The 21,854-nt window shown below is 39.6% G+C and overlaps 4 protein-coding genes across 6 annotated transcripts; 2 read left to right on the plus strand and 2 right to left on the minus strand.

Annotated features, from left to right (window-relative positions):
- Positions 1-2,602: 2,602 nt before the first annotated feature.
- On the plus strand, positions 2,603-5,373 carry LOC137731889 (uncharacterized). Of its 3 annotated transcripts, none has more exons than XM_068471138.1 (3): positions 2,603-3,041; positions 3,648-3,813; positions 5,083-5,373. In XM_068471138.1, the coding sequence occupies exons 1-2, from the start codon at positions 2,636-2,638 to the stop codon at positions 3,776-3,778; spliced, it is 537 nt and encodes a 178-aa protein (XP_068327239.1). In that variant the 5' UTR covers positions 2,603-2,635; the 3' UTR covers positions 3,779-3,813; positions 5,083-5,373. The 3 variants fall into 3 exon arrangements, with proteins under 3 accessions (XP_068327239.1, XP_068327238.1, XP_068327237.1); XM_068471137.1 differs by having other exon boundaries at positions 5,117-5,373; XM_068471136.1 differs by lacking the exon at positions 5,083-5,373 and having other exon boundaries at positions 3,648-4,157.
- A 1,022-nt stretch (positions 5,374-6,395) lies between these two features.
- Positions 6,396-10,373, plus strand: LOC137730871 (uncharacterized). The gene is made up of 5 exons (XM_068469863.1): positions 6,396-6,553; positions 7,996-8,213; positions 8,405-8,650; positions 8,863-9,011; positions 9,928-10,373. Exons 1-5 carry the CDS (start codon positions 6,467-6,469, stop codon positions 10,116-10,118), a joined length of 891 nt encoding a protein of 296 aa, XP_068325964.1. The 5' UTR covers positions 6,396-6,466; the 3' UTR covers positions 10,119-10,373.
- A 361-nt stretch (positions 10,374-10,734) lies between these two features.
- On the minus strand, positions 10,735-15,722 carry LOC137730870 (uncharacterized). Its single transcript, XM_068469862.1, has 5 exons — positions 15,074-15,722; positions 14,480-14,583; positions 13,957-14,133; positions 11,502-13,351; positions 10,735-11,097 (listed from the first exon to the last, which is right to left on the minus strand). Exons 1-5 carry the CDS (start codon positions 15,286-15,288, stop codon positions 10,945-10,947), a joined length of 2,499 nt encoding a protein of 832 aa, XP_068325963.1. The 5' UTR covers positions 15,289-15,722; the 3' UTR covers positions 10,735-10,944.
- Positions 15,723-16,980: 1,258 nt separating this feature from the next.
- LOC137732816 (uncharacterized) lies at positions 16,981-21,499 on the minus strand. Its single transcript, XM_068472082.1, has 7 exons — positions 20,341-21,499; positions 19,624-19,890; positions 19,115-19,221; positions 18,926-18,994; positions 18,155-18,493; positions 17,538-17,591; positions 16,981-17,031 (listed from the first exon to the last, which is right to left on the minus strand). The coding sequence occupies exons 1-7, from the start codon at positions 21,497-21,499 to the stop codon at positions 16,981-16,983; spliced, it is 2,046 nt and encodes a 681-aa protein (XP_068328183.1).
- Between the last annotated feature and the right edge of the window lie 355 nt (positions 21,500-21,854).

Below are 21,854 nucleotides of genomic sequence, written 5' to 3' on the forward strand. Positions count from 1 at the left end.
TAGAGTTGCTTCGATCCATCATGATGACGTGCATCATTCTTCATAACATGATTGTGGAAGATGAGTAAGATTATGAAGCCGTTGATGAATATGAGCCAGACATGATGAACAATTCAAGAACACGTATATATTGTGCTCATGACGCCACCGATGAGCCCGTGCAACATGAGCCGTTACAAAGGGATGGACGTTACAATGAAAGGCTCATTCAACGATATACTGCATTTCAAATGCCAGACATGCATAATGCCCGACAAATTGACTTGATAAAGCACCAGTGGGTATTGAAACAAGCTGAAGATAATTAAGTTCATTTAGTGTGTTTTTTTGAATTTGGTATGTTTATGTTATTTTATTTGGTGTGTTTTATTATTTGGTATGTTTAGGTAATTTTTTTAGTGAGTTTTTTATTATTCGGTATGCTTATGTAATTTTATTTGGCGTGTTTTTATCATTTCAATAAATATTCTCTTAGTATAAATAACTTACCAAATTCATTTGAATAAATATTCAATAAATTGGACACAACATAAAGTACTATATGCAATAAATAATAAATTACAACCCAAAGTGATTGGAAAATTATGGGCTCCGATTACAAAAACTACTCTATTCATCATCACTAAACCAATTTGTGGTGCTAGGATGATCTTCTCTTGTGGTGCTAGGACCATCTTGGCTTGCTCTCGCTTCTCTTGCATGCCTCCTTCACACCATGTCAGCTTTCTCTAACTTCCAAAAAATTTTAGAATTTGGAGACTTCCCTTCTAAAGGCGTGTTCATAATCTCACGATCTCGTTGAGTCCGTTTTTCTTCTCTAACATGTTCCCTTTCTTGCCTAAGTAGCTCTCTTTCTCTCTCAGTAGCCTGAAATTCTCTCTCAATAACTGCAACTTTTGCATCCTCTCTAGCCTTATCAGCCTCATATTTTGCCATTTCCCTCGCCAAAGTCAATTCACCTTGGCGAGTAAGTTCTTCCATGAACTTTGCATAATCATTCTTGGAAGCACTCCTTTTTCTCTTTGAAGCCTTCTTACCTTGAGGCCTAATTGGATAACGGGTCGAACCCGACGCTTGTTCAGGGAGGGGCGTTTCGGGCACTTCTTCTGCATCATCTTCATGAACATGCGAGACATGATCGGGTGTAGAGTGTAGAGGGGTGCTGTTCATGAAAACTTCTGGACCGACAGGCACAACTCTAAATTTAGGGCAATCTTTGACAATATTCCAACATTCCCAATTGTTGAATGATTTATTTTTGCTTTTGGTTTTGGCAGCGTACCAAGCTTGTGCTTGAAGTTCCTACACAATGCGGGAGAAGAAACAATTATAATGAAAATAGGTAACAAATAAATAATACAAACAAATAATTATAATGTAAGTAGGTAACAAATAAATAATACAAACAAATAATTATAATGTAAATTTGGGTATAGTACAAACAAACAAATAATATATTGTTACCTAATCCGAGTAATTTTCCCCACTTCGAATATTGCTACTAGCTTGTGCCAAGGCGTCTCTCCACGTACTAAACGATTGGCTAAGTAATTTCCAACGACTGGACATCGATTCTTTGGTTCTTTTCCCACCAATTTTCTCAAGATAATTGGTATGAATAAGACTTCATATTTCTCGCAACTGCATCTCATTACCCGTAAGCGAACTATGAGTAACTTCAACCCAGCTAGTACACAAAGCAACATCTTCAAGAAGCGACCAATTTGTACCTGCATCACTAGTCATTTTGTTGAAAAAAAAAATGGATTGAAACTTTGAGAGAAAGAAAGGAATGTGATTGAAAGTAGTTGAGAAAATATGAAATTGTGGTGTAAGGTAGATGATAATGAGAAGGTATTTATAGAAAAGTAAAAACAATTTTTTTTTTAAAAATTTTAGATATTTTTTTCGAAGTTTTTACAATTTTTTTACAATATTTTTTTAATTTTTATTCAACTAATTAATCTCTGCCGTTGGATATAAAAAAAATTTTGAATTCCAACACTCCAGATTGTACCACGTGTCACAATGGTAACTTTTCTTTATTTTAAAACTATTTTTTCTTTTATTTATTTATTTATTTATTTATAAAGCATATTAATATCCACCGTTGATCTCAGATCGAACGGTGGATATTAAATAGGATTTTTTTTATTTTTTTTTACCGTTGAGATCGAACGGTCCAAGTTAAAAGCCGTTGAGATCGAACGGACCGTGGGAAGCCACGTGGCTCCCAACGGTAATTGAAAAAGTTACTGATTTTTCTGATTTTTCTAATTTTTCTGATTTTGTGTCGGCGACGCGCCCCCACGCGCGAGTGAGGTGCACGCGCCTGACAGAAAAAAATATAAAAAGGCCTGACACCATGCTGATGTCAGCGCTGGCGTCACATCCACTCGGGCTCTCAGGCTGGCAATTTTTCACGAGCCCGAAGCTCGGGCCTCCACTTCCACTCGGGCTCCTTCACGCTGGAAGCGGTCCACAGATCCTCGGGCCCCTTTTCTCTTGCCTGTCCCCCGAGCACCCACCTACGGTGGAGTTGCTCTAAGTAGTCCTCCACCTTGCATAAATACTCTCTCTCTCTCTCCCTCTCCCTCCCCTAATTACACAGTTCCAAGTTCCAACAGTCCGCCAAATGGCCCGACTCCTCACTCAAACTCTCCATCTCCGTCAATCGCTCCTTCGCCGCCCGCTCCTCCCACCCTCCCTCACCCAAGCTCACCGCGCCCGCTCCTCCCGATCCGGCAAGGCCGAGTTAATCGAGATCGAGCTCGACCCCTCCACCTCGTCGTCGCCAAGTGATTCAGAGAAATTAATGCTCAAGAAACTGGACGACATCGTTCAGACCATCGTCGTCCAGAGGGCCACGCCCGATTGGCTCCCCTTTGTCCCCGGCTCCTCGTTCTGGGTCCCACCTCGACGCGCCCCGTTGAAAGTGACCGACTTGGTTGGCAAATTGGCTGACCAGCTCACGGATGAAGAAACCCTCTCTGTGGCCACTGATCGTGGATGGCCTTGCTCCCAATTTTTTATCAATGGCGGTATGGGCAATTTCTTTTTCTTTGTTTTATGCATGTAGGAAGTGTGTTTAGTTTTTGGTGGAATTGCTGGTTATTATAAGGAATTGAACTGGGTTTTTAGTTCTAAGTATTTGTGTGATTTTTTTTATTTTTGTAGTTGCAAATTGTTATTAATTAGTTTTTGTTTGATGGGGTGGTGGAATTGCTTTTTTTTACAAGGAATCGAAGTGGGTTTTTAGCTTTTGTGTATTAAAAAATGTTTTTAGTTTGTTTTTCTTTTTATCAATTGAAATGGGCTTTTAGTTTTGTTTTGTGGCAATTAATGGGACCTTTTGTGTTTGGATACCTTCAAGGGCTTCAATTGTAGCTTCATTGGTGAACATATTTGGGACATGATGGAGATGCCAAATGTTTCCCGATATCCGTCATGAAATGTCTAATTGATTATGGAAAGTTGACCTGGAAGAAAATGAAATGATATCTATGCTTTTGAATGGATGAGATGAGTGCTGTTTGCTTATTTTATCATCTTCCATGCTAGTTTTAAATGCAAGGGACTAATATATAAACAAATGATTATTTGAGTTTCATGTTTTAGCTCTTAATAAATATTTTGGGTATGATCAGGTACTGGATCTGCAGAAACAAGGGAAGTGGATAAGGAGGCAGAAGGATCAACAGAAATAGAGGTGGAGGTGGAGGTGGAGGTAAAGGTTTTGACTGATTCACAGAAGCCCTCTCGCTGTGAGGATGATTAAGGTTTTCTCATCTCTCTATCAGCCTGTTTGCTTGGGTGAGTTCCCTTACTTATGACAACCACTGATGCTCCTTTGCACGCATATCATGACCAAAATAGTGTTGTCATTGCCCCTTAGGATATGGATTTAACTTATCTCTGTTTAGGTTTAGGCTGTTAGTTTCGACCTTGGTGGTAAACCCGCTTGTTTGTATTGATATTTTGTAAGTAATATCTTCAGCAATTCTGTTTGTGTTCTGTTGCTGTATAGTTTGAAATAATAACACCCAACAACAGAAGGGAATGAAATATTAAATGTTGAGCATGTTGTATATGCATCCACGCAGTCACAACTTTATCCCCCAGATAAATGATCTTTATTTATAGAGTCTTATCGTGTATTCAGGTGTATGATCTTGTGGCTTCTCTCTATCTTCTTTTCTAGTTTTGAATTTCTGTTTCTACGTGCTTTGCTACAACGTTCTGAGTTTGGATGATGGTGTGTGCGTCTGTGAACGGCTCTTTTAAACCTTGCCAAGGTTGAGACTAGACCAAGCTCGCTTGGCTTTGCTAAGTATCTCAAGGCTTCGAGAGAAGAAAATTTTGGGCTGTAAAGAGCCTAGCAAGCTAAGGGAAAACTACACCTATGCCCATCACACTTTGTCTGGTGTCACTTTGCCACCTGAGAAAAACTTCTTTTGTGCCCCCTTGAAATTGAAAAAGTTGCAATTTGAGGCTTACAGTCAGTTTTGTCCTATTTCATATTAGATTTTGTCATATGCCAAGCGCATCACCCTTTTGTGAGGGTACTTCTATGACTCATTATCTTCTCTTTCACCCATCTCGTTTCTTTTCTCTCTGCGCTTTCCTTTCTCTCTTCTTTGTCTCTCGTCTCTGAACAAACACTTGGATTAGATCCAAATCTTTGTTGTGGGTATGAAAGTTGGTTTGCAGAATCTTCCCTCTCTCTCTCTCTCTCTCTCTCTCTCTCTCTCTCTCTCTCTCTCTTTTCGCACCTCAGAAACTTCCCAATAAAATTTAACCCCAAACCGCAAGTTTCCTTTCAAGATCTGCATATGTTTTCTCTATTCTCTCATATCTCTTTTTGATTTAAGGGCTTGCATGTTTCTGCTTTGTTCAGGGATGATGCGCATCAACTCAAAAATTCTTAGTTTATCACTTGCTAGATGAAATTTCCATACATGCGTTTGTCATCATCTTTACAGTTTCAGGTCTTTATTAGAAATGGATTACACTCATGTGTATCAACTGAATAATGGCCCCTGAGTTGGAAATCAGTCATCCTGGTTTATGTATTGTGGACAGAGGATCAATCTTCTACCTTGTGCTTGTGATTCAGAGTATGCAAAGGTGAAGAAGCCATCTTGTAGTTGTTCGGCAGCACCATATTGGACACGCGTGGCCAGACGGGACACAATGGTGTGTTCGGGTTTGGGTTCTGGAGATGATGGAAGTGTCATGAAATTAGCGTTGTAAAATGGAGTGGACGGGATGTTGAAGATTCTTGTTCTCTTGTATAAATAGCATTTATTTTGTGTCGTAGCCAGATTTCATAAAACCAAAATTTTGAACTCTCTGATTAAGTTAGTCTCAGTTCAACTAAAGTCAAACTTATCAATGGTTAAAATTGTTGGTAAGTTTGAGAACTCTACTAATTATTCAGGCCCGCTTAATAGCCATTTCGTTTTTAATTTTTAGTTGTTTCCTTTTTATTAGAAATAAAGAGGAAATACAAAGAAGAAAGAGGAGGGAGGTGGGAAGGATGCGAGAACACAATTTTAAGTAGGTTTTATTTTCTATTTTTTTATTTTCAATTTTTGAACACATGATAAGAGCCTAAATGGCAAGCGGAGTACCAAGGTGCTCAAGCTCAAACAACAATAAAGTCATATCTCACTACGCATTCTAAAAATCTCATTTGGCACTTTAAACTTTCTATAATTAGAAAAAAAAAATACACTTACAAGGAGTGTATAATGAGATTTTGGAGTGTTAATAATAGTTTCATTCTCTAAGAGATGCTATTGTTTTCCAATTTGAATTTAGACCGCACAAGAGAGAGAGAGTGATTAAATTTGAAAAGTAATTAAAATTCAGTAATTGGAAGAGCTTCATCATAGTTTGGTGTTGCTCGAGCTTTTCCCTAACATCATGTTCCTACATAAACACCAAAATCAACGGAGTTCAACGAGGATCGGATACGTAATACGGACTATACTTTGAGCTTCTCTTTTTATCAATCTATACTTCTCACAATTGTATTTTTCTTTCTGATTATAGGAAGTTTAGAGTGCGGAATGAGATTTTTGGAGTGTCAATAACAATTCATTTTTTTTTTTTTTTTTGTCAATATAATCGATAAGTATGTGGCAAGACATGATTTGTTGGTTTTTAATTCTTTAAATGTAACTTTACACTAGGATTAAGTCTTTCAATTATAATTTGTCCACCATGTGACTTTACCATAATCTCTTGAAAAACCTAGCAAAGCTTACACCCAAACCAACCTCTACTCATTCCGGCTGACTTGTCACCTCCTTATTGGCGGAACTACAAAAACTCCACGTCATAAACTCATATTCAATTAACAATAAAGAGAAAATTTCATCCACATCGTCGCCTCGACAGGATCTAATTGTTAGACAGCAAATCGCGAGGGAGTGCGAAGCAGATCAGACTTTCCTTGGAAATGGCGGAAGAACCCAAAACGTTGTCGTCCAGCTTGCAACCTTCTTCTACACCGAATTCCCCCGAAGAAACTCTGAAGAAATCGCAGGTTCATAAATCTCAATCCGAATTTCCCAATTTCTGCAAACAATTTTCAATCCTAGGGTTCTTTCCTTCAATTGAAAAGGAAAAGCATGCAAATTGGTGTTTAAAAGCTTCAATCCAATAAGGGTTTTTGATTTCTTATCCTATTTCGAATTAATGCCGCCTATCAATTTTGGCTTTCCAGCTTTCGTTTTTCCTCTTACTTGATTTCTTCTTTAAGCTATTTATTCAGTGTGTGTGTGTGTGTGTGTGTGTGTGTGTGTGTGTGTGTGTGTCATTGACAAATTGTTTGGATTGCAATTATTTTCTTTGGTAGCTAGGACATTATAAAAATATGTTTCTCGGGGAGGGATGGGGGTTTAGTAAATAGATTGTAGTTAAAAAACTCTGGGTTTTCAACCGAATTATGAAGAAAATTTAAAATGCTGTGGATGGGGGATTTTCTGCTTTTAATGACAATATTCACGGATCACCGTGAACGATTATCATTGTTAGCTTTTTGTTTTTGTTTATTCCCTATGTGCTTAATAGTAAGATTTTTTGGGTTATTGTACGTATAGGAAATTGGAGTTCTTCTGAATTTTTTATTTTTTTTGTTTTGGTATAAATTTGTTGAGATTATGCATTTTTGTCACCGTCATGTTAATTAGTAGAAATAATTTCTTGGTCTTTTCTTGATTGGCCTGTATCGACTTTCGTTCTAACCTTATTTTGTGCTTGCAAGAAAACGGAGCTCTGAGTGTTTTAAACGTGCCTTTCCTTTTGTCGTTGAGTGGTTATGCATAGGCGAGTGAGGAAAATGCACGGACTTCGTAATTCTTATTTATGTTTTATTTTTCTGAACATTAAACAATTGAGTAAACCTTCTCTATTTCAAAAATTCTCTATATCCAAGCTAATTTAGTATTTTAAAGAATGGATGGATGGTGGAAAGATGAAAACACACATTTCCGGAGAGCATCTTATGTTTGTAGTTGAAGGACTGGTATTATGGAGCATAATTCATAGTTGTGGAGGCAGAAACAAGTGTATAATTATATAGCAAGGCAACTATAATTTGTACTGCTATCTAAAAATACATTATCGTGAAAATATGATAACCCTTTGATAATTTGATATCAGTAGTGTGGTTGATGGATAGGGTTTTTTTTAAGCTTTCTCCTCATCCTTTCATAACCTGTTTGTTTTTCCTTTTGAAGATAATCCTTTGGTCACTCATTGAAGCAAATATATCTTTCTTTAATATGTGTTCGATAATTGTACAATAGCCATATCAATGTGGAAGCTTCTTTTTTCTGCATTTTCCATTGAAAAGGAAAAGTAATGCAGACTAATGCTTCTAAAGTTTTTAGTAGTTTAAAGAAATAGTATGTGCATGCTCTTTGTGATGGCATTAATGCGGTGGCTTTGGCTATGTTCCAATTCACTTTTTGACTTCTTTTTCAGGTTCCAGCACTCTCTGGGCTTCCATCTTTCCCAAATGGTGATTTTCTGATGTTACCAGTCATGTATCCTCTTCTTGTTCCTGGGTTAAATCCTTCGCAAGATCAGGAGCAAATGAACCGTGGAGCAGGCATTTATGCTGTTCCTGTTCACCCATTTATGGGCCCAGTTACAGGAGCTCCATTAAACACTCTTATTCCTCTTACCTACAACATACCCACGTAAGTATGTCAATGGTACTCAAGTTAATTTCACCGTGACACAATCTTCTAATTCTAAACCATCATAATGATGTTTAACCATGATTTTAACATAGTAAAAATTCACTTTCCGACCTAGCATGATAGGTTATAGTAAGGAGCCTTATGCTGATTATCCTTATTTTCTTACCATGAATGTATGGGTCCCTCAGAGCTAGAGCAAGTCCAGAGGTTGGCACTGTAGGGGAGCAGCAAGGCCAAGAGGGACAACAACAACAACAACAACAACGTCAACAGCCTGGACCTCAGAGACAAGTTGTTGTTAGGAGATTTCAGATTGCATTTCAGCTTGATGTGTTGCTTATTATAAAGCTTGCAGCTGTAATATTTCTGTTCAACCAAGATGGATCTAGACAAAGGCTGGTTCTCCTTGTGATTTTCGCTTCAATTGTCTATTTGTAAGTAACTGAACTTATAAACATTTTTAATATGAGGAGATTTATGTTATCTCGCTACTAATATAATATGTGACTTTTGTGATTTTTTTTAATTAAGAAAAAAGCTAAAGTTGGGTTCTTCTGTAATTGACTTTCTTTTGACCAAAAATACTATTGGAAATTTCATGGATGGAAGCTGGATTTCGATGATTTGATGATGTTGGATGTTGCAGATATCAAACTGGCTCGCTCACACCATTAGTACGATGGCTTTCTCAAGGCATGCATAGGGCAGCTGTGCCCCCCCATCCGCCCAGGGCTGCCAGGGCCGGGAATGTTCCTCCTAATGCAAGGCAGGGTGTTGACAATGCTGCTTTGGCAGGTAATTTTGTTTGTTGTATGCTGAGTGTGACATGTGCTTTGGATGACACTTTCACATATTGCAGTTCACAATGAAGATGCATATTACTTTCTGGATAACAATTTTGTTTGTCGTATGCTGGTGTTTTCGTATGGAAAGGTGTTTTAAATTAGGTTTAGTTTAGCCTCAACCCTTTCGGAGGGTTGGTGGAGGTGGATATTGGTGGGGCTTTAGACCAAACTTAACAGTAAAAGAAAGCATGAGGGCCTGTTGGATTACCATTTGGTTTTTGCTTTTAATTTTTGTCTTAGTGATAGAGGGGAAATACATAAGGGAAAGGCACACAAAAATGAAAACTAAAAGCCAAAAACCAAAATCTTTTTAAGTTGTTTTCACTTTCAAGATTTTGTTCTCACTTGTTCCTTATTCTTCTACATCTCTCCCACCAACCTTCTTCGCCTCCCACTTCCCCTATGTATTTCTTATCCCAATCACAAAAAGTGAAAACCAAAAACCAAAACCAAAAAGCGAAATGATTACCAAATGAGTCCTAAGATTTTTCTTTTTGGTTACAAGATGGGTTGAACCTAGGATCTATCCTCAATCCCACCTGATGCCACTTGATTTTCGAGGTTCTTGGGTTGGTCATTGAATACGTGGTTGTAATCCTATTTGTTTGACAAGATTGTAGGGCATTCCCTCAAATAATAAAAAATTAAACAAATAAAATATAAATGAAAAATTATATTGTGGACTTTTGTGCATGATGCATCCCTGTAACATCATTGGTAGGCGCACGCATATCTAGTTTGAACTTTGAAGGACTCTACTATTCTTCCTGAATACCGATGAACCATATCACTCTTTGCTGTTTATTTAGGTCATATTTTGCTTATCTTTACTAACAGTACAAAATGTGTCATACAATTTATGGCAGATGGACAGCCTGGGGCTGGGAACGATATTCGGCCTGTAGATGAAGGAAATCCAGCAGCAGAGAATGAGAATGCCCCGGCAGCTGATGGAGCCAATGGTGGTCACCAGTGGTGGGGAATTGTTAAAGAGATTCAGATGATCGTTTTCGGTTTCATCACTTCACTTCTTCCAGGTTTTCATAATATGGATTAGATATTTACGTTATAAGACGCTGGCGAGAATGCCTTTTAAGAGAAGCACAAGTGAGATGTGAGTATAACTTATAATTCTCTCTGTATTTGGTGGTGCTGTATCCCCAATTGGGTGAGGGGTGGGGGTGCTTTTGAGTTTCCCTTCCAACACTTACGGTTTACCTCTCTAGTTGCTTAATCTTTCGTCTGACTAGCAGTCCTCTTGTATTTTGATACATTGAGTTTTACTAATTACATAGTTTCTGTTTCGTGCTCATTGAATTTACTAACGAAATACGCCAATCTGAAACGCAACTACGGGAATGCTGAAGCGAAATATTCTCCCAGCGCTTTCCAACGAATTTTGATACTAACAAATGCCAAAAGAAAGAGGAAATTGTAGCAATGGCCCTTTAACTTTAACTCAATTGGAGTAATGGTTGCTTAACTAAAAATTCATGATCATTGGTCCCTTCACTCATCAAAACGTGTAACTATGTTCTTTTTCGTCACTTCTAAAAAGGAGCAAGGCAGCGTTATATGCCACTACTAGGCTGTAGGGCTTGGCACATAATTCCCTTAAACTTGTTGAACTATCAAATCACTAAAGCATCATCCCAATATGCTGAGTAACCGGATTGTGTAGCAAAATTCATTGACATTGCACTCCTTATAATACATTTGGATTCAAAGGTTATTACAGAAATTCATATGTACACGTCTGTCATAGCGACTGCCAAAACTGGATAGCGTAAGAGAAGAGAAATGAACGAACTGAATTTATTTTGGCACTAAATGAATAGATAAATACAAAACCTATATACAGGTTACAGTAAATAACACACACCTCACATCTCTGACAAAAGGTTGCTGATCTTCCGAAGCTCTGTTAGAGCTGCCATGGCCGTAACTTGTCCTTTGCCGACTAAAGTGTTTTTTGATAAGTTCTCCAACGACCCAACCTGAACACCCTGATCTTGCTGCAAAACAGACTCAATAACCTGCCAGATATGGTTAGTTAAGAATCAATGATGCAGATATAAAAGATGATATGGTTAGTAGTGTCGTTCGGAGCAACTTTTTTTTTTAAACCCTAAAAGTACACTTGGAAGTTGGAACCAACTTAGAAGAAAAACTATGGTCGCATGGAATGTTGTATAACCATTAGTGTCAACAATCAATCCTATAGATTATGTTTAGTTTATGGTTATTGCCCCAATCTAACCCCCTATTACCATTTTTCATTGGCCTCCTCCCTCTTTAACAATCATTTTGTTCATTCCTATATTAGCTAGAACAGAGAATATTATAGCACTTTACTGCCTACAAGAAGCATTAAGTTCGAGGATGAAGAAAAAAACAATTTGTAGTTTACATCCTCGATAAAGCACAACAAGAAATGTACCTGAATATTTTCAATCATAGACTGCCCAAGATTCCTTAAAGTACCCGTCACATGCTGGTCAACAGCTTCTCCATTGTGGCTAACTAAAGAACTGCAGGACCCCTCGGCTACAGAAGAGCTTGTTGCGTTCTGATTACCTTCACAATGGGAAGACTTCGTAGCCTCAATGGCATTGTGTCCTTTCTCGGATGTCTCTTCACCAGCTGCATTCCATCCAAACTTCCAAAGTTTCTGAAATTTACCAGAAAGAAGTTTCCGTTCCTTTCCTGGCACTGAATTTCCGGGAGAATGATTGCTGCATTCAGATGTTTGGGAGACACCCTTTGGATGATCAGAAACCAGAAGAGGTGGCTCCTCTGACACACCCTGCAAATTATCATCATTTTCGTCAAAAGACAAATTTGATGCAACACTACTTTTTTCTGATTCAAGTTCATGACCATTAGCCCCAGTATGAAGACTAGTAGGATCTGACAAAACAGATGAATTTTCTTCACTGGCTGGATCTCCATTCAAACTTCTTTTCTCAGTGGCAGAATTAAGGCCCTTATTGAAACCATCTTCTCTGTTGACCTCTACTTCTGAAGAGAGTTTGTTTTCATGAGAACCCAATGTCTCAATATCTTCTTCTGAGCTGAGTTCTCGAGAAAGGTCTTGCAGCAACCTTCGTCTAACAGAAAACCGGGGGTTATTTTTGCCATTCTCTGATTTTGATGGAGATGGGTCAGATTCTGTTCTGGATAGGCTCAACTTTACTTTTTCTGTCCATCGCTTTTTCTGGCTTGGAACCTGTTTTTTCAAATCATCTTGCCTTATTTCTTCTTCCCTGTGCAGAACTCTCCACTTCTCTTCCCAGTAGCTTTCAGGCACTAGATTTATTGGTGCTTTTGGAGATACGGAATCAACTGAAAGGCTATGACCTCTTACAGTCATTGATTTACTATGTTCATAGGGCCCAAAATATGAAAGTAATGAGGGTGAGCTATTGTTCTTCAAAGCAAGATCCTGCAAAGACTTCGCCTTTTGTATCAGTTTCTTCAAATCTATATTCTCGGGAAAATTTAACAATCTCTGAAGACATGCAGTAGCATTCTCAGTGGCAAGTAGGGAAGATCTCAAATAAAGTAACATTGAAACTGCCATGGCTGATATATATGCTCCTCGAGGTGAAGTAAGGATGGCAAAGCTGGATGCTGCATCATCTTCAGAACCTTTGTATAATTTACCATTATCAGATGCAAATATTTCATCCCAAATTATCAATAGATTTGCAAGTGAAAATTCACGTCCAAATAAAACCCTTAACCAGCGGAGTGCAAAATACTGGGGTTCAACACCAAGCTCAACAAGGTGGCTGTGTAGAGACGAATCAACAAGGGACAGCAAATGATACAACGCAGCAGATGCTTCAATGACAGGAGGTAAATTAGTATGAGAACCAACAGCAGGGGAGGGATAGAAGAATTCTGCCATAGAAACTGATCCATGGGCCCCCCTCATTAGAGCATCAAACATATAGTACGCATCATGTTCCATAAATCTCTCAGAGAAAACAATACCCAGTTCACCTTCAGCACCATAAGCATCACTAAGCATCACAATGGTCTGTATCTCGGGATCAAGCTCATCAAGACTCTTAACATTCAATGCAGTTCCATCTAAGCCATTCTCATCTTCCGTGGAGTCAGGAAACTTTTTGAACTCAAAGTTGTATGTAAGATCACTTTCATGAAATGACAGACCATCAAATTTATCAGTGAAGTGATCTTCATGTAGCTTTCGCACTTGAGATAGCCGCTCCACATCAAAATGAAGAACATACAATAAAGGAGCCAAGAGTTCATGCATTCCTATAGTGAAAACAGAAAAAGCAAAGAAAAACAGTTAAAATCCCAGCATCTTAGGTCACTGAAATTGTAAAATAATATTAAGAAAGCTCTACTTGCTGCCGCAGAAGTCAAAACTCAGAAAAGAAAAGACTGGCTAACTATCTGATTATCAAGAATCTCTCCCTACAAATCTTTCTGAGTATAAATTAAAATAAATAAACCTCAGTGTTAGTCATTTTGTGGAGACCGTTAGTATTTGATTTATTTTCTATCAGGATATGGTGTATAATAACTAAAACATGCATTATGCATTATAATATGAGATTGCAGGACCCATGCCATTCAAGCCTTTATACCAACCTAGCAGGTTCTAAGCGATGTAGTGTGGGAAGTTGTGTAGTGCTACAAGAAACTTCGTAATAAGGAGAAATGCCGCAAGCCTGCAACATTGGTCCACCTATTCCTAATTGCATAACACGGCGAGACAAAGTGCTCTAAATGCCAAGCTCATAAGAATTAATCACTTTGAATATAAAGTAAAGTTAAATCACGAAACCACATTCAAGAGTCCCGCAGATAACCAAATATAAATGTAAAAAGAAAATTAATGCGGCATTGTAGTATACCTTGTCTATAACCACACTCTGGATATCTAAGACACCACAATAACAAGATTCTTCTCAACATGCCTTGGCATCCTGGTGTTTGAAAATAGCTTCCATGTTCTGGGTATAAACGTGATAAATCCTGATCAACCATTTTCTCCAGCTCGGCACTCCGGAAAAAGCGACCCCATGTGCTATCTACAGGTGAGATCATAATGGTGCAAATAGTTGATCATTAGTTGTTTACTTATTTTAGACTGTAATATCTCCAGGGGAAAGTTGTTTCCCTTTACAAAAGACAGTTCACTTTCAAATTCAAATATGTGATAGTTTTGGTCATTTCAACACAATGGGTACATATAGAAAGCTAAAAGTGATAAGTGAAACAAGCATTGCAGAGAAACTAATATAAATCAAGCTCAAGAAAATTGTAGTACAGGGTGCACATTGGCAAAATAACTGGTTAACATGCCCGCGCGCATGTTTATCTGCAGTGTTTCTACAGAGCTCCTACAGTTCACGTATGCGGATCCATAGACTTTACCTGGGTTTTGTGACAGCGGATTGTCTAAGGTCAGATCAGGGAAATTACTCCCATCCTTTTGGGGATGTGGATCAACCAGAAGGCGCCTTCTCAATCCAGCATATCTAAAAATGTACACAAGGTAAACTTAGCACAAGAAAACACAAACAAAAAATTACCATCAAATTGCTTGCAATCCAATATATATGCCCATACTCGGACAAATTCTTGACCTTCAAATTCAGTGACCCAATACAAGCAAAAAAATTCAAGAGGCCACCTTTTGAATCATAAAGATATACTACGTACGTAACAAGGTTTTACTGTTTCCAAGCTCTTAAGCAACACATTACAAAAATCCACGGACCATTAACGCAACCGGGAACCTTATCTTATAAACCCTTTAGAAGTTTTTAATTTTCCAAGATTACCGTTAACACCAACTTATCATATGCCTATGTGTTGATGAGAAAAAAAAATATGATCAATAGGACAATCGTCAGCCAAATACGATTATCCTAGCAAAATCCATGCATAAAATCATTAACTCACAGAAACTTAAAACAACATTGAAGCAAATATATGCAGAAAACCATAAAGAGAAGCCAAAATCACCCTCTTCTACAATCAGCTGTGACCCGACGAAGATCATCAATGGAGGACGAAGAAGACGAAGAAGAAGAAGAGGGCAAAATCCCAAGATTAATACGCCACTGGACGCCTCTAAGCTCCTTGAATCGAGGATTCTCAGCCTCAGATATCTCAGGAACATCAGGGGAGCTCGAAGACGACGATTCGGGCAATGCCTGCTCAATTGGAGCTGGCGACATGGCTGTCTCGCAATTCTCCAAAAACCCAATTGCCAATTGGGCTGAAAACGATCGAAGTGTAAATTAAGGAAAAAATAGGAACGATTTTTGGCACAGTTTCTGGAGATTTGTGGGCAGAAACAGATGAACAGGGGATGAATGGAATTGGGTTTTTTAATGGGCCAATAGATAACTATCAGAATATGAAATTTGGAATAGAAAGATGAAGAAATTGCCAGAGAGAAGAAGAGAGAGAAGGCGTCATGGGAGAAAAAGGGAAGAAGCTACGGAGGACAGGACTTGCTTGTGAGTTGGGAGATGAGAATCAGACTCTTGTATTCAAGAGATAAAGCAATTTTTTAGCATTATTTTTTGCACATTTATTCCTTCAATTCACCAACCCAATCCGGAGAGAGAATAACAAGTTTGTTTCTTGAGAGAGAGAGAGAGAGAGAGAGAGAAGAAAAGGAGAAGTGCTTTATTATTATTATTTTTTTTCAAAGGTTTACTTTATTTATAAAATAACAGATTACAACAGAAAAGGCCCAAAAACGAAATACACACAAACAAAAACATAGATCTCTATAGTAACCCAACAGCCCAAAACATAGTTTTGAGACCGAAACTGAAAGAACACCAAAGCAAACCCTAACAGCTTCCAACCGCTGACACCGCCAACCCGCTTGCTGGACAAAAATCCCCTGCACACATCTGAAATCAAACTAACCAGGGCCTCAAAGTGGGATGAAAACTGAGCCACAATAGGGCCCCAAAACAGAGCCCCAAAATCCTCCACTGAAGAGAAGTGCTTGTTTGACCTCCAACCCTTTCGATTCAATGTTAGGAAGCTGCAGTGGGTTGTCGTCTACTCACTCCTCTTCTATTATTGGATTACAACCAAAAAAAAAAAAATTCTTTTTTTCATTTTTACTTCTCAAATACCTTCTTAATATTAGACCGTCAAATTGAATGAATTGAAAAATATCAAATAACAAAAAAAAAAAAAAAGGTGTATGAAAAGTAAAAAATGATGTGTGAATATCATACATTTAAAATCAATTGTTAAATGTTGGAAGAAAAACTTTATTAGACAATAGCGAATTGATTTTAACAGGTTTTGCTTACACATTACTTATCATCATTTTGATGGTGAGGTGGCAGCAAGCCTGTATAAACTGGAAAAGGGATCCTCTCCGGATCCCTTCCTCATAATCCACCAAATTAGTGAATCCGTACTATTGAAATTTGATCCAACGACTACAAATAAGGCCCCACTTTAAAAGTTATAATAATTTCAGCCGTTGGATCAAATTTCAATAGTATGGATCCACTGATTTGGTGGATTAGGAGAAAGAGATCCGGAGAGAATCTCTTTCTGTATAAACTCTCTTGTGAGCACACCTCGTTCACATTCATCACAAAGGGTCACAAGACAACAAGACAATACAAATACAAGAGACAGTATATAACAACATTTAGACAATAAAGTATTCCTCTATTGGAGAATGTTGAAGTTTCACCATTAAAACAATTAGCAATATGAAGAATATATTAATTTCTTAAAAGTACATGCAAGGTGCCTTATTTCTCAGATGTGAGATTCATACTCTCAACACGCCCCTCATGTGTTGGGAACACAAATTTGATGATATAGAGCACGTGTGGCTATTGGGCTTCACACAAGGGACCAACCTGCTCTAATACTAATGGGCTTCACACAAGAAACCACTTAAACATCTGCAGAAAATTAGGGTTTCCTTCAACCTAAGAGAAGGACATGAATACCCTTGAAAATAATAACAAAGGTATGGGGATATGTAGATGTCACTTTGGAGAACCATAATAGTTGTATGAAATATATTGCAAACTTTATGTAAATGTCACTTTCGAGGACCATAATAGTTGTATGAAATATATTACGAACCTTGGCAATAAAATGTTTAAAGTAATAAAAAATCTCAGATTTGCGTTTCATAGGATAAATCCATAAATAACGGAAAAATCATCCATAAAAACCACATAATAATAAAAACCATTGATATAAGTAATTGGAGACATCCACACATTAGAATGAATAATGTAAAATAATGAACCACAAATATTATTATGAGAATAAAAGGGTAATTGAGTGGACTTCCTAATGGCACTTACAAAATGCTTTGTCAACTTTGACATTCTATATATACTAAAACCCGGTGAAAAACATTGTTCATGAGCAGTGTAATGGTTTAAATGCCCCTTGGTGTGTACTTTGTTTCCCGTGGTCTTACCTGCTTGGTACAGTTAAATGACAAACTTGCCCCAGAGATCCATGCGTCAGTCCACTTCAATACAATGGAAAAGTCAGGGTACTACGTTTGGTTCCAGACTCCTATACACGTGTTGCTCATCGGGAAGGAAAGACGAGCTCTCTCTCAAGCATGCAAGAAGGTTCGTCTCTCTCTCTCTCTCTCTCTGTCTCACCCTTCTCTCGCTCTCAAACCTCAACTTCTCTCTTTCACTTTCTCTCGTTTTTAGTAAGCCGATCAACGATCACCCAAATGCCATCAAAACCATTATGTGTACGCGGAAGCTTGTACACGAAATCCATAGTGATATTTTCCCATTTCCACTCTGGAACGGGAAGCGGCTGCAATAACCCAAACGGCTTCTTCCTTTCCGCCTTAACTTGCTGACAAACAGCACACCTACTCACATACTCAGCTATCTCCCTCTTCATACCCGGCCAAAAATAAAATGGTCGAATGGTATGATACATTTTAGTGGCTCCTGGATGCATGGCGTAAGCCGAGATATGTGCTTCATCGAGAATTTCCTTCTTCAAATCCAAATTATTAGGCACGAACATTCTACCCTCCTGCATTAACATGTCGTCCGATTCACGAACTCTGAGGTCTCTCCTCCTTCCTCGATCTCGAGCTTGGATCAATTCCTGGGTTTCTCGATCAGCTACTTGAGCTTCAAGCACCCGATCAACTAAAATTGGCCTAACTTGAAAATTAGAAAGTAAAGCCACATCTCGGTCTTCTGCTTCCAACCTCACTCCTGTAGAACATAAATCTGCCAGAAGAGGAATACGACTCGCATACAACGCATTAATGCGGCCCTGTGACTTCCTGCTAAGTGCATCAGCAACTACATTTGCACGACCAGGATGATAATCAATCGTGCAATCATAATCACTGAGCAACTCCAACCACCTTCGTTGACGAAGATTAAGATCTTTCTGCGTAAAAAGATATTGAAGACTCTTGTGATCTGTAAAGATCCTACATTTCTCTCCATAAAGATAGTGTCTCCATATCTTCAACGCAAAAATGATAGCTGCTAACTCCAAATCATGTGTAGGGTAATTCAACTCATGGGGTTTCAACTGTCGTGAAGCATAAGCAATCACCCTACGATGCTGCATCAACACACATCCCAGACCATTCAAGGAAGCATCACTATAAACCTCGAAGTCACCACTATCGTCCGGGAGTGCCAAAACAGGTGCATGAGTGAGACAATACTTCAACTGCTGGAAATTCTGCTCACACTTATCATCCCACTCAAATTTAACGTCTTTCCTCGTTAATCTCGTCAGTGGTAAAGCAATCACAGAAAAATCCTTAACAAACCGCCGATAATACCTTGCTAAACCAAGGAAACTCCTCACCTCTGTGACGGTTCGTGGTTGCTCCCAATTCTCCACTGTTGCGACCTTCTGAGGGTCCACCAAAACACCCTGAGCTGAAATGATGTGCCCCAAAAACACAACTTGGTCTAACCAAAACTGGCACTTGCTAAACTTAGCATACAGTTGGTGTTCCCTCAACTTTTTCAACACCAAAGTAAGATGTCAAACATGCTCCGCCTTCGATTTAGAATACACCAGAATGTCGTCGATGAAGACAATAACAAACCTATCCAAATACGGCTGGAACACCCGATTCATCAAATCCATAAAAGCAGCTGGTGCATTCTTCAACCCAAATGGCATAACCAGAAACTCGTAATGACCATAACGAGTCCTGAATGCCGTCTTAGGAACGTCATCCCTACTAATCTTCAGCTGATAATACCCAGACCTCAAGTCAACCTTGGAGAATACACAAGCACCTCGAAGCTGGTCAAACAAGTCATCAATACGTGGCAACGGATAACGGTTTTTAATCGTCACCTGATTCAATTGCCTGTAGTCAATACATAGCCTCAAGGTTCCGTCTTTCTTCCTCACAAACAATACTGGAGCACCCCAAGGTGAAGTACTAGGCTGAATGAAACCCTTATCCACTAATTCCTGCAACTGAACTTTCAATTCCCTTAACTCAGCGGGAGCCATACGATAAGGAGTCAAGGAAATAGGATTAGTACCTGGAAGCAACTCGATAGTAAACTCCATGTCTCGGTCCGGTGGTAAACCAGGTAAATCCTCGGGGAAAACATCGGGAAAGTGCCTGACTACTCTCACATCCTCAACTCTACTAGGAGCGGCTTCATCCAACACCACATGAGCTAGGTACCCCTGGCAACCTTTAGACAACAACCTTTTCGCTCGCAAAGCTGAAATAACACCATGTCTCACCCTACTCTGCTCGCCCACAAAAGTAACCACAGGTAGTCCAGGACAATGAAACGTAACTATTTTCCCGTAACAATTAATATTGGCACGATTGAAATGCAACCAATCTGTGCCCAGAATCACATCAAAGTCAACAATATCTAACGGGATAAGATCAGCTGGCATAACCACATCCTCTACTATCACTGGACATCCTGGGTACACACAATCTACAATACATCTCTCCCCTCTAGGCATAGCGAGCTCTAAATCATACCCTAGAGGTGTGGGGCGAGGTTGCGTCACTTGAGCAAATGTATGAGAAATCACAGAATGTGTAGCACCACAATCAATTAATACTCTAGCAAAATAACCAAGGATATTTAATGTACCCATAATCAAATCCGGATTGTTCTGAGCATCCTGCAGAGAAATATTATGAATACGCCTCTGGGTCTGCTGTCGTCCACCTCGACCTCTGCTCGCCTGGCCACCACGACTCTGAGTGCCACGCCCCTAACTGGGCTGACCAGACTGCCTCGAAGACCCCGCACTACTCGTAACAATCTCTCCCTGTTGAAACTGTCCTCCCTGAAACCATTGAGAACCACTTACTGATGCTGGAGGATACGGCATATAGCTGCCAGGATATGGAGGATAACCACCCTGGGAATACGAGTCCTGGGGATACTGATACTGTCCCGAGGCATAAGGAACAGCATCGCCCTGATAATGGTAGGCACCACCACGACCTGCCTGTCCATAACTACCCAGACCCTGAATCTGCTGAATCGGCGCAGGTGGCGGCAAGAAAACCTGCTGCGGTTTTTGGTGCTGACTCTGGGGACAATTTACAGCCCGATGTCCCATCTGCCCACAAGTAAAGCAACCACTGTTGCCACGCCTACACTCACCAAAATGTCGGTTATTACACCTACGGCAAACTGGGGCCCTGCCTCGACCATCATCACCCTGTCTCTGCCCTCTGGCACCACCAGCAAACCTACCTCCTCGTCCCTGACCAGTGGCACTAAAACCACCGCTAGAAGAGCTAGAACTAGTGTCACCCCTCTTAAAGTTCTGTGTCCTACGAGGTCCGAGCGACGCCTGACCTTTACCCTTATCATCTTTCTTCTGATTGCCATCCTTCTCTTCCTCCTCACTCTCACTCGGTATGTTCTCTGAATCCTCAATCCTCAACAATATCTCATAGAAATCCTGGTAGGTATCACAGTGGGTAGTGGTCGCCATCGAACGCCACTTCTTCTTAGTACCTAGGCGGAAACGACGAAGCATCTCCGCTGGATTACTCGCAACATCTGGATGGCAGTGAGACAGATCGGTGAACCTCCGATAATACTCATTCGCCGTCAACTTCCCCTGTCTCAACTCAGTGAACTCCTGCTTCTTCCGATCAATGTACTCAGGAGGCACAAACCTTCTCCTGAACAATTCCTGGAAAACATCCCAATCAGTCCTCTCAGCTGGAGTCAAACGACGAGATTCCTGCTCCCACCAGGCTGCAGACTCCTTACCCAGAAACCAAGATGTCGTCTCAACCCACCTCTCAACAGGAAGGTTCCCCTGGTTGTGCAACACACGAAAAGTCTTCTCAATATGCTCTAACCATCTCTCTGCACCCTCATGACCCTCACTACCTTCAAACTTATCCAATTTCAAATTGTACATAGTCTCCAGAGGAGTCCTCTGGGGAGGGCAGATCACCGACTAAATGGCTGTAGCAATAACTTCCCCCAGCTGGGCAACATCAGGGAAGCTAGGCTCAGTAGAGCGACGTGGTTCCCGACGAGGCGGCATAATTCTGACAGAAGACACCAAAACCATTAAAATACTCACAAAATACAGGACTGCCAAACCTACGCTCTGATACCAAACTGACACACCCCGATCGAGATCAGGGCATGCTGGCCGTCACGTGGAAGTGACGTAACCATGTGCACAGTGCGGAAGCTAATAAAATAATAATGAAAATCGTAATACGAATAAATAAAAACTAGCATACAACAAATAATAGAAACAAGTG

Source organism: Pyrus communis, chromosome 4 (genome assembly GCF_963583255.1).
Source record: "Pyrus communis chromosome 4, drPyrComm1.1, whole genome shotgun sequence".
In the NCBI taxonomy this organism is placed as follows: domain Eukaryota; kingdom Viridiplantae; phylum Streptophyta; class Magnoliopsida; order Rosales; family Rosaceae; genus Pyrus; species Pyrus communis.

Coding starts and splice junctions, on each gene's coding strand:
- LOC137732816 (XM_068472082.1), bottom strand. CDS start 21,499: ATGTACAATTTGAAATTGGATAAGTTTGAAGGTAGTGAGGGTCATGAG. Junction 17,592..18,154: donor GAAGGAGGAGAGACCTCAGA/GTTCGTGAATCG, acceptor ATTGTATTGAAG/TGGACTGACGCATGGATCTC. Junction 17,032..17,537: donor CATTTAACTGTACCAAGCAG/GTAAGACCACGG, acceptor TCCTTCTCTTAG/GTTGAAGGAAACCCTAATTT.
- LOC137730870 (XM_068469862.1), bottom strand. CDS start 15,288: ATGTCGCCAGCTCCAATTGAGCAGGCATTGCCCGAATCGTCGTCTTCG. Junction 14,134..14,479: donor TCCGCTGTCACAAAACCCAG/GTAAAGTCTATG, acceptor TCTCACCTGTAG/ATAGCACATGGGGTCGCTTT. Junction 13,352..13,956: donor AGAGTGTGGTTATAGACAAG/GTATACTACAAT, acceptor TTTTCACTATAG/GAATGCATGAACTCTTGGCT.
- LOC137731889 (XM_068471138.1), top strand. CDS start 2,636: ATGGCCCGACTCCTCACTCAAACTCTCCATCTCCGTCAATCGCTCCTT. Junction 3,042..3,647: donor CCAATTTTTTATCAATGGCG/GTATGGGCAATT, acceptor GGGTATGATCAG/GTACTGGATCTGCAGAAACA.
- LOC137730871 (XM_068469863.1), top strand. CDS start 6,467: ATGGCGGAAGAACCCAAAACGTTGTCGTCCAGCTTGCAACCTTCTTCT. Junction 8,651..8,862: donor TTCGCTTCAATTGTCTATTT/GTAAGTAACTGA, acceptor TGGATGTTGCAG/ATATCAAACTGGCTCGCTCA. Junction 9,012..9,927: donor TGACAATGCTGCTTTGGCAG/GTAATTTTGTTT, acceptor AATTTATGGCAG/ATGGACAGCCTGGGGCTGGG.